Genomic DNA, 12,163 nt, shown 5'->3' with positions numbered 1-12,163 from the left:
TGTAGCTTAACAGACAAAATTAGTCGTGTTAGGCTATGATCATTTTTGCTATCTACATATTGCTTCAGATGGGATTTTCAAAGCAGAGTCAAATTTTATACAATGAGATGACAAATTATTTTTATAATAGTAATACTAACATTTAAAATGATGACTTTTACTAGGAGAGCTGTCTAAATTTCAGTTTTTTAAAGGATTAGATACTTTGATTTTGCATGCAAAATATGCCAAGTATGTATTGAATATGAATTACAAAGCAATATTAAAAGGAAAATACACATAGCAGAAAATATGAAAGTAGGTAAGAGCCAATAAGCGTGAATTGTATATATTCCACTACCTAGTACACTATTATTGATGCTCAAGAAATATTTGATATTAAAAAACAAGATATGTCAATGGGCCCAGAGTAATTCTACTATACTGAATCAAATGGTGACTAAAAATGCTTTATTTCACTCTTTTATTTTGTAGGTATTATTATTTGGCATTCAGAGCACATCAAACACCTCTTGCTAGCAAAGAGAGCTGTGTCGCTATCTTGGAAAAGTCCAGATTAGATCACTGGCTGCTGGGAAAAACAAAGGTAGTTCTTTCTTTGTTGTTTAGATTGTCACTCGAGTTGCTCTGCTGTGAACCTTTGTCTCTTATCAGTGATTTGAATAGCTCTGTAAATTGTGTAGCTTAGCAGACAAGACCCCAAGCTAACAGTGATTTTTGCCGGTCTTGGGTCAGGAGTCCCAGGACCTCAGTGACCAGAGGAGGAGAGTTTGCCTCCTGTTCTGCATGTAGTGAGAACCATTTAGCATTTCTAGAATGAGATCTTTGAGCTCATTTTTAAATGTCCCTTTTTCAATGCTGCTTATTCCAGCACCGCAGGCAAATACACAAATTATACGAATGACAATGAGTATCTTTTATAGTTTTGTGCATTTTTTTTTAGACTCGTGATATTTCCTGCCCACTCTGATTAGTAGTCTCATCATGTCTAGCTTTTCATTCAGGGGAACATCATGTCCCTGCAGGCTCCCAGGTTTTTATGGTCCGTTCTGAATTGCCCTACAAAGCCAGCCTTCGCCTGAGTGTGGATGGCAACACTGCTGCCCCTCAGCAGAAATAATTAGATCACTGTGGGTCATCCAGGCCCCAATCCCTCTGAACTTCTGTTGGCCGAGGGTCAGTTTTGTTGGTTAGCACCTCCATCAGAGCTGTGGAGAAAGAGATCAAGTTGAGAAAATGGAACTCATGGCAAAACTGAGGCTGGCCTGGAGAACATTTAGGATCTCCCAAAACCCTCTTAACTTCATCGTCTGTTTATATCAATAGTCCCACATAGGCTCAACCTTAGAAAGGGAATTGTATTTGCTTCCAAGAAGTCAGTAATGTTAGCATAAATCAAGTCACTGTAAACTTTATTTAGATGATGCTTTTAATATTTACATTAAGAATATGTTGGAGCAGAGTGAATTTCTGTTTGGGAGCCCCCACGTAATGCTAAAACTGATGTCTCATTTCAGGTTTTTCTCAAGTACTACCATGTTGAGCAGTTAAATTTGCTACTGCGGGAAGTCATAGGCAGAGTGGCTGTGCTGCAGGCCTATGTCAAGGGGTGGCTTGGAGCCAGGAGATACAAAAGAGTCAGAGAGAAGAGAGAGAAGGGGGCCGTTGCCATCCAGTCAGGTAAACGGTCCTGAATCTTGGCATTTCATTAAGTACTTGAGGCCACTCTCCTATTGCTTTTCTCGGTGGTTCCTTCTTCTCCCTCCGTTCCTTCCTTCTTCTTTCCTTTCTTCCTGGCTTCAGCAAATATTTATCGAGTATCTACTGCAGGCCAAACCTTGTGCTAGGTCCTGGGGATATAGCCGTGAGCAAGACCACCATGGTCCCTAACCTCCAGGTAAGCAAACAAGCCATCCCTACCTGAGGCAAGATAGAGGCGGTAGCAGTGGATGGATGTAATACCCAAATCACACAGACGTGTGCCTCAGCTCCCAGATTAACCGCATCATATACACTTCAGGTCCATTACCAGGTTTTCAACATCAGAATTGCTACTGCCACGTCCATGAGGCTTTTCTACCCCAGACAGCTTGTAAACCAAGGGAACAAATCACTAGGCTCTGTCATACGCCCAGCCCAGTCAGTGCCTCTTTACACACACGTGTGTCATTTGTGCTACAAACAGCATTTGAGTTCCTGTGCTATCTCGAGTGGTTGTGAAAGCCCCAGGTCTTGAACACAGTAGATGAATTCCTTTGTGTTCTCATAACCCAGCATCATAATGTCCCCTCCGGACTTCATGACCTCACTCAGCGACTGGAGAGCTGTGGTGCTCAGGGCGAGAACAAAAAGGAGAGCTGGTCATGCTCCTGGTAGCGGCTCAGTGCCCTGGTTCTCTGTCTGAAGAACTTAACACCCCGCCCCCTGCCCCCAGGTTCCCTTTTCCTTTCTCTTCGTTTCTGCATCCATTTCCCGTGCCTTTTCCCTTCCTATCACATGCATTCCCTCCCTGAGCACAGTTCTGCACATAGTCCTCCCTCACCAAATGTAACTGTGATGCTACTAATCATTATTATTTATTTTTCTCTCCTTCAACTTTCATGTTTATTCCTTCCTCCCAATAAAAAATATGGAGTGGTTTGGGCTATTGCAGTCCTCTCCCACCCCCCAAGTCCTGAAGACAGAGCTTCCTCCATGGATTGGAATGACAGGGACCCACCTCACCTAGATAGGGGTCCCAAGTGATTCATAAGTGGAATCCAGAGGGTTCTGGAAACTCACTGCCTGAACCAAAATAACTCCTTATCAAGAAGCATCTCGGAGGCCAAGCTGAGAGTACAGAGAGGCCCCTCTTCCCCACCATCACTCACGTAGCTCTGCTTATTTTGTTCAGTGAGAAAGTAGGAGGGAGGAGGAGAGGGGTAATAGATTGGAGGGAAAACAGCTTATATCAATTCTCTGGCACATTCTTAAATTAATGTCATTCCTAGCACATGGTTTTATATTTTTAGCCTGGAGAGGATATGATGCTCGGAGGAAATTTAAGAAAATAAGCAACAGAAGGAGAGAGTCTGCTGTTCATATTCAAGCAGGTAATTAAAACATCATTTTCATAGTGTCCACTTGGAAATATTCTGTGATTAAGTTCATATGAGTTTCAAAAAGCTGAAATGTTAATAATTCAGGAGCACTGGAATAGGAGTCAAGAGTTCTAGTGAGGGAGGGTTCTAGTGCTTGTTCTGATGCACACACACACCCCCATGTGATAATTGTGAGAATTGGCTGCGTGCCATACTTGGCTAAGGATGCTCCAAGTAGGTACCCTTGTATTCCAGATTTTACAGGATACAAGAGAGGGAAAATGAGGCACAGAGAAGTGAAGTAACTTGTCCATGATCATACAGCTAGTCAGTGACAGAGCGAGAATTCGTTCACAGGCAGTTTGGATAGATTCCACTTTGCATACTGCCGACTGAACAAATCCCTTTCCCTCTTGGAGTCACCCATCCCTCGTCTGTGAACAAGAGCATTGGCTAAAAAGGTCTAAAAGACGTCTTCCAACCTTGGAATTCTCTGATTATATGCTTGACCAGTCTCTTGGTATCACAGAGATAGGAACAGCTCAGAGACTTTCCTGGCTAACTGAGTTTCCCACACCCAGACCTGTATGTGGCTAAGGCAGTCCTTTGGGCCCTACAGGGTGAGGGCACTGTGGCTCAGCTTGTGGCTGCCTGAGCACCTCGAGCTCTGGTGCCTGGCTCCCAGGTCATTCTGCTCTTCTGCAAATGGCAGTACCCACGGTGGCTGCGAGGCCCGGCTCCCTCTGTCATTTGGAGCTGCATGTGACTAATTGAGGCTCTGGAAGAAACACCCACAGAGCACACCAGGAGCTCCTAGAGCACAAGAAATCGGAGACAGAACGAGAGAGAAGTGGCCAGTCCAGTGGACTCAGCAGCAGGGAGAGGGAGAGGGTTTCAGATACTGCCACGCATGAAGCAAACGTTTAAATAAAACAGCTGCAACCTTTTCGAGGAGGTCCCTGCCCAGAGCCTGGCTCCAGGGACACTCCTCAGAACTCTCTGGCCCGGTAAAGACCTGACGACTTCATTCAAAACAAAAATATCTGGGAGGAAGGGGTGTCATTTAAATCCAAATGTGTAACTTTTAACACCATCCCCTAGGAATTCTAAGCTCTACAACTTCAAAGCATCAGGAAGAAGGATGCAATTCTAGTTGCAGCTTAAGAAAGACAACTCAAAGTGCATTTTTTTCTCTACCTCCCCACTGCCCAACACACACACACACACACACACACACACACACACACACACACACACACACACACACACACACACACACAGTACTCCCCACCCCTGCCCCCGCCATTAAGAGAGGATGCTGGACTGATCTTGCCGTTTGGCCCAAAGCCCAACATACATTTTCAGATATAAACTTTGAGCTTATATATTGTTGAGCCACTGATCATAAGTAAAGTGTGTGGGATCGTAAATCAAATTTTCCCTCTCTGAAAATCATCTTTAGAGAGCTCCCTGTTTGCACTCTGTTATTGCCAAGTGAACGCTGCATAAGAACAGACAAGTGGGCAGCCTCATCACATCAGGACAGTCAGGATTTCATCTCTTCACTGCAGCACCTATGGGATAGGTGCCATGGGAGGGTACTTTTGTTTCATGGGACCACAGAGAACACATTTCTTTAAGGAGCTTCCTCTTGTTGTTTCTTTTTTTTCCTTTAGCCTTGCAAGCACCCCCCTTCTTAGCCTGGCAGCCATCGTTCCTGCTTATCAAGTGGCATCGGGAGCTTCTGAGTCCGCAGGGGCTTAGGCGGGCATGTAGTCATTGAGGGTGGTACTCACGCCACCTTGCCCTCTTGGCAGGAGAGTGTGGCAGCCAGAGCAAAAGCAGGCAGCGTCACTTTGCCCTTCAGCCAACACCATGGACAGGAACTGAGGTGCTGGTTCAGTGTTAGTGGTAAAGATACTTAGATAGGGTAACAACATTTGCAATTTTACGGGCAGTTTACTTTTACTTGAGAATGTTTTCCTTATCTTTAGAGTCAAAGGCAATGTGTTGATCTAAAAAGCAAAGCAACTCATTCCAAAGTCTCCGTTTCGGGGTGTGCTCTTCCCAAAGCATGATCCTCTCATTCCAAGCTCTTCTTCGTGCCACTAAGACATTTCAAGTAGAACAAGCCCCAAACATAGGGGTGCTCTTACTTTTGAAGCCTGCAGAAGTGGCTTAGGGATGTTATCATAACGCAACCGTTTCTGGATATTTTCTAAGGTTATTCTGTAATTTATTATTTTTTTCAACAAATCATTTCATTTGAAATTTAGATTCTGTGCTATGTGTTTGTTTATATTTCAAGTTCTGGCCGATAGTCTTTTTTTTTTTTTTTTAATCGTGTTGCTGAGCTATGTTATATAGTTTTAAAAGAACAGCCCTTGAAATTTAGGAAGCATTTGGCCTACATGTTGCTACAGAGCAGCACATATTGAAATTTGTTTTCCTTTCATCTCCTTCCCAATAAAAGCAGCCGCGCGGCTTATCCCTTTAGCTTCCTCAGAACTTCCTTTCAGAATTCCCGATCTATTACGGCACATTCACATACCAGAAACAAGATGCCTTTTCATGCTGTCAACCTTTTTCATCTGAAATGTAAATTAATTCTTGCTGGTATGCCTTGACAGAGATCAAAGTCGAGGTATTAACCTTCCCGGGCTTTCTCCAGGAATCCGTCCCCAGGACCGGGCTGCTGTTGTTAGGAGGCCGGTGTCCCTGTTACGGGCCCTCCTCCAGGCAGTCCTCGGCCTAGGAGCCGCCATCTCAAAGGCCCAGGGTCCTTTTGGAAGTGACCTCATCAGTACTTTGAAGCAGGTGAGGAACGATCCGCCTAGCTAGTCTTGGGAGAGATGAGCCTTCTCATCTGAATTGTGGGCCCTTCACTCAGATTCCTGGAGCTTGTTAAGTGGTTCTGACAGCTAGTGATCTGGGTGTGATACAGGGAGGGACAGGGCTCCAGATTGGAAACCTCTCCCTTTGCTCCGTGGGTCTTTTCTTGCCTGTCAGTCTTTGAGGTAGGCCACATTTGCATTTTCAAAATAAACAGATGCCTTTCAAATACATGAGCTGGTGGTCTGGAGATCTCTGTGGGCCCGAAACTGTTCACCAGCCAGGGAGCAATGCTGGAAGAGAAAACAAACGGAAAAACACGCCTGGTACATGCGCACACGTTTCCTGTGCACAGAACATTATGCCGGCAATAAAGGGCCTTTGTGAGATGTGGGGTCGCAGGGAGAGAGCTAGCTGGGGATCTGGGCAAAAGTATCCTTTATCAGTTTCTTTTTTTGGCGGGGAGGGAAACCACTTTGAATGTCACCTTGGTGAGAAGTGGCATGCTTTATTGTGTTTTTATTATGGATTAATGCTGATAATAGGCTCTTACCATAGGAAAACACACTCCTTTAAACACCAAAGAATTAAAAAAATGTACTTTTTTAATCAGAAAAATAATTGAGCACCTATTAGTGTTCAGATACATGGGGTATTCTAAGTAAAAACTAATAGTTGTATGTCATCCCATCACTAATCTGTTTTTTTTTCGAGTTTCTAGTGTTTATTTTTTTTAATTTTTATTGGAGTACAGTTGATTTACAATGTTGTGTTAGTTTCAGGTGTACAGCAAAGTGAATCGGTTATACATATACATATATCCACTCTTTTTTAGATTCTTTTCCCATATAGGTCATTCGACAGTATTGAGTAGAGTTCTCTGTGCTATACAGTAGGTCCTTATTAGTCATCTAACTAATCTATTATTTTTCAAATGAATTCTTAAGTTTCAGAAAGTGGATATAACTAGATTTTGTCAACTAAAATTGCATACCTTCCTCAGTAAATACTATCAAAACAAACAACCTGCAGGGAATTTAAAAAAATATCTACAGTGTCTCAGTCTTTTAAGTTTTTGAAAGCACAATTTAAAAAAAATTGCCCCTCTAATTCAAAATCTTTTTTTAAGCGAGAACAAAGTGCTGGGCTCCCCATGTCACAGGGGAAAAGCCTCAAGTAGGTGACAGTGGAGCCCTAGAGGCTGGGAAGGAACTGCAAAGAGTGTTTCCAGGAGGAGCTGGCTTTTCCAGCCTCCCTTCCCGCCTGTCCCCCGCAGCCACCCCTGGAGCAGGAAGAACCCATTGGTTGATAACACTTTTTCATCTAATTGCTTCAGTGCTGTGGAAATTGTCATTTTCTCTTTCTCTCTGTCCTCTGGTCAGCTTCCTACTTACTCCCCTCCTCGGTCCTCCAGGAGATAACAGCACTAAAATCTATGGCCGTTTGTCCCTCTGATGCCCTTTGGGGGGAGTGCTTTTTGGAGCGGCAGCCTCAACCGTGCGGAGGCTGAGGGGGCCTATTCCTTGAGCCTGTGAGCAGGCGTTTTAAACCAGCTGCAGCTGGAACCTCTGGGCAGCACATCATGTGACTCCAGCCAATGAGAGTTGCTTTAAATGCAGCTTCCAGAGAGGAAAGCAAGCAGAGAATCCAGACAGGCTCTGCCCCTCCTCCAGGTTAACTTCTTACAGAAACCTGACCCCTACCTCACGTTGGAACCAAGTTCTTAGTGTTTAAAACTGCCTGAACTTTTCAGTCTCTCTCAGGGTAAGGCCTCCTCCTGGTCTTTTCTAACTTTGAAAGGCTGGTTCCTTTAGCATTGTTGGTGGGTTGGCAATGACTAGGTGGTTACAATAATTTCCTAGAACGAGATTTCCAGAAATACCCCTAGGTGCGCAGGACAACTATATTTTAAATTCGGAAATTTCTTTCTTTCATTCACTTTTTCAACTACTGTTTAATTACCTGCTTTATGTTGGAGCTACTACCAAGATGAGCAATAGGATTTCATTTGGGGCCTCAAATTTTCCATCTTCAGTACAGAGGGCTAAAAAGCATTCTCTCCCTCAAATGGATGCTGTTTGTATAATCAGGTCCTCTATATTATGTCAGCGTTCAATGGAAGGGAGTTGTGTAAAACTCCAGAGAGTCAAAATCATTATAAAATATAGCTGAGGATATACACTGAGAATGGCCCATGCTTCTTGAAGGTGAAGATAATTAGGTAGGTATTTTTCAGTCTGTCGAATCTGTGCATAAGCAGGTTGTTGATCACAAGCCAAACAGTAGAGGAGAGTCAAGCGAATGTACCATCGAGAGAAAAGTCCACTTTGAACAGACAGAAGGAAAACAAGCTGCCCTTTGTCACTCCTTTAGGCATCTCTGTTTGTCATTCTACCTCTATTCCAGTGTTTCTTTACTCACTCCGTTTCTATCTCTTAGAAAGATTCCTGGTCATTTTGCACAAAAAAATATAACCCTTCTTGGCAGGAGCCAGCTGCCTATCCTTTTCTGGTGTTTTAGGACATTTCCACACAACAGTAAAGCAGCATCTAGGGGAAAGAATTAACTGGAGCATCTGAGCTTGAGGTGAACTGTCAACTCACACTAGCTCCACTGTCTTCTAAAGCTCTGCTTAACCCAAGGCAGGGTGCCCTTCAGGCTTACACAAGGGTCCTGCTGAGTCCACTTGCACTGTCTGGCTTTCTCTAACTCTCTGTAGATAAAGGTCTGTGGCTGGTGTCTGACAACCACAAGCATAACGTTTTGGAGGGGAAAGTGTTTGGGGGGACAAGCATTGTGGTTTACTTTGGGGAAATGTGCCTTGTCTGTGAGCAGGGTCAGGACATACAGAGAGCCCCGGAAGCATGGCTTCAAGAAAGTGGTTTATAGCGGAGAGGAGGCCTGGCCGTAGCTTCAAGGTTTCAGTTGAGAAATGGGATCTGCCAAACCTCAAGGGGCACAAGCAGTAGAATTCTTGCCATGAAATAACCTGTGATGCAAAGGCATGTCCTTTGCTATGGAATCAAAGTATTGCCTATGTTAGAATTAAACACCCAAAGGGCAGGGTACTATTCATCTAATGCACAGAGAAGAAGCTGCAAAGCCAAAGTGGGTTTGACGTCCACTTGTGCCCGATATCATACTGACATGGCATGGAAATGCTCAAGATGAAACTTTGGCGCAGCAGTTGGCACCCCAGGACTCAAGATTAAATTTCAGAGCAAGCCCATGGATAGAACCTCTTCAGTTTGGAATCGCTTCCTCCTTTATGGACCTCATGTAGAGCTCTAGAATCTGGCTGCAAAAAGGCAGTGCCCAAAATGGTATCCTTACCACCTCAACATTGAGTGAAGCAACAACTTTATGATCGGTAATAATTGATTAATAATGGTGTCAAAAACACACTCGAGTTGCCTTTATGTCTTTTCATGTTTTTTCACATAGAATCATAAAATGTGGTACCACGTTTTCTAACCCTTATTAGTTATTGGGCTCTATCCAAGTTACAGTAAAGAAACATTCAGGGGAAAAATTAACTGTGCTATGGCAAGAATTATCAGGCTTTTTTCCTCAAAAGACTCCTGTGTGTACAAAGGCAGATTTTGTTTCCCCCTAAATAGATGAAACAGAAGCACAGAGAGTCTACATAAGTTATCTCCCCTTATGTGTTACGTGAGCCTAATGACCGGTATCAGAGCCCTCTTCTGAGTCTTTACCCAATGCTCTTCCTACTAGAACGTGCTCTACTAGATGGTTTCCATCTTGGAGATGGCACATGGACATAGAGTACCAGTCAAAACTTTGGGGAGAGTTTTATATACCATCCTAAGCATGTGGACTTTGGAGTCAGAACTACTGACTTCAAATCCTGGCTATACCACCATTTGTCATATGGTTTGGGGGAAATTACTTAACTTCTGAGCCTTAGTTTCCTTAGCTATAAAGTGAGGCTCGTTAAGGTCTAATTCTCAGGACTGTTGTGAAGATGATAGCAGATGATATACACAAAGCATCCTGCATGGGACCCGGCATGTGGCAGATATCCAGTAAGTGTTAGTTTCCTCTCTGTTCCCCCTTCCTAAGTATGAACTTAACTTGAGAGGGAAAAAAATTGTCTGTGAAATACTCTTCTATGATTAGAATAATAATGTTATAACTTCAAAAAGATGAAACTATTTCTCTCACTTTTGGAGAAGAAAAAAATAGTACCTGTCAAATCTCAAATAGTTACAATAAAGCCTTTATAAAAGAGAGAATTTTCCAAATCTTAACTTATGTCTTGCTTATCTGACAGGGAAAAATTAAAATACAACAATAGCATGTGAAAGATTTCAGGTGGTTTTGTTTTTATCAAGAGCTACTCTCCATCACGCTGAGAGCTTGGTTCATTTGTGTGGATACATTTTTCAGTGACCTCAAAATTGTTCCGACTTAGGTGGTGTGCTCCTGACATCATATTTCCCACTCAGGGGTTTGAGGCCCTTCTGCAACTTGTTCTGTAAAATAACAAGTCTCCTCCTCACCTCCTTCCAGAAGTCAGAAATTCTAAAATCCAGGAGTTAAATATCACCCAGATTTGCTGGCGTGGAAAGCAAGTCGCCTTTCAGATGTCTGAAGAGTTGGAAGATGTTGGTGAGCCTGTCACATTTAACCCACAGTGACGGGTGATTGGCAACATAACAACTGAGCGACAGCCATTTGGCCAAGAGTTCAAACCCCAACATGAAGAGCCATTGCAGGATCACGGCTTGATTTGCTGTGGCCATGAAGTCTGAATCACCCAGCACAGAGGCAGAGGCAGAGGTGACAGCTGGTAGCCATTCTCATCAATAAAGTTGTGACGGGTGAGATGTACAAGCAACCAGAGCCTGCTAATTTCATAGACTTTGAGCCAAGTGCTTAGTGTCAAAACCAGCTATGGTCAGTGATGCAAACGATTGTGAAGGGTCCCTCGTCAACAGCAAGGCTTTCCTCACCAGACTCTCCTCCTCGTGGGTTAGAAGCAATTGCATCCTGCTGTCCAGGAACAATCCAGTTTGAGGATAAGGAGGACTTATCCTTTTATTTTTTAAAAATTATGGTGACTTTTTGCAAGTCAGATTTATTGAGGTATCATTTATACAGAGTAAAACTCAGTTTGATAAAATTGGGTGAACACATATAGTCAGGTAACCCCCTCCACAATCAAGAAAAGGAACGTTTCCAAAAGTTCTCTCATGCCCCTTCTGTCGTCCATCCCTTCCCCACCCCCAGCTTCTGGTGACCACTAATGGTTTTCCTGTCCCTGTAATTTTACATGTTCCAAAATGTCATATAAATGGAGTCATACAGTATGTAGATATTTGAGTCTGGCTTCTTTCACTTCTCATAATGCTTTTGAGAGTCATCATTGTTGTTACATTTATCAGTAGTTTGTTCTTTTTCATTGCTGAGCTGAATTCTGGTCTGTGGATGTACCACAGTTGTGTCCATTTACCAGCTAAAGGACACTTGTTTCCAGTTCCTGCGATTATGAATAAAGCTACTATAAACTTTCAGAAATTTGTCTTTTTAAGAAAAATTTAGAGGAAAGTAAATAACTTTGTTTTATAAGAAGCCAGAATGATCCTAGAGGTAAGAGTTGTTTCCTTCTTGATTAACCAATAGAAATGCTTATTTTTATAACATCTTATACTTTTTGCATGGCAATTTACAATTCATAGATTCATGCAAAGGACTTCCACTAACCTTATTCCTGTAATTATCATAGTAACCCTGAGAGGTAGGTTAGGGGTTTTATCCCATTTTACAGACCGTGGCTAAGAAACCTCCCGCAATTCAGACTGCCTGACTCCCGATCTGCTGTCCTTCCCCCCAAACATTCTGAACATCCTGTCTATAAAGAACACTCTGCTGGATGCTTTGGGGGTGGTCACAAAAACAACATAAAAATGTTGGCTTTTTTTCCCTTCAGAAGAGAGGAAGACAGTCTGATGCTCCACATCATCAGGGAAATACAAATTAAAACATTGGTGAGATACCACTGTTTACCTGTTAGAATAGCCAAAATCTGGAACACCGACAGCACCAAATGCTGGTGAGAATGTGGAGCGATAGGAACTCTCACTCATTGCTGGTGGGAATGCAAAATGGTGCAGCCACTTTGGAAGAGAGTGTGGCGGTTTCTTATAAAACTAAACATGCTCTTACTGTATGATCCAGTAATCGTTCTTCTTGGTGTTTTCCCAAAGGAGTTGAAAACTTGTATCCAC

The 12,163-nt window shown here is 43.1% G+C and overlaps 1 protein-coding gene across 1 annotated transcript in view; it reads left to right on the top strand.

Moving 5' to 3' along the window:
• The window catches only part of MYO3B (myosin IIIB), a gene marked incomplete at both ends in the record, with an annotated part of 382,969 nt that overhangs the window by 255,043 nt on the left and 115,763 nt on the right, over window positions 1-12,163 (top strand). Inside the window, 3 exons of the mRNA XM_082658151.1 lie at window positions 475-586; window positions 1,518-1,680; window positions 3,012-3,092. Coding sequence (XP_082514277.1) covers window positions 475-586; window positions 1,518-1,680; window positions 3,012-3,092 — 356 coding nt within the window. The remainder of the gene's footprint in view (window positions 1-474; window positions 587-1,517; window positions 1,681-3,011; window positions 3,093-12,163) is intronic.

This window comes from Grampus griseus (genome assembly GCF_964374135.1).
Source record: "Grampus griseus genome assembly, chromosome: 7".
Taxonomy (NCBI): domain Eukaryota; kingdom Metazoa; phylum Chordata; class Mammalia; order Artiodactyla; family Delphinidae; genus Grampus; species Grampus griseus.
The sequence above is the reverse complement of the archived record's forward strand: the minus strand, read 5'-3'. Positions and strand labels throughout refer to the sequence as shown.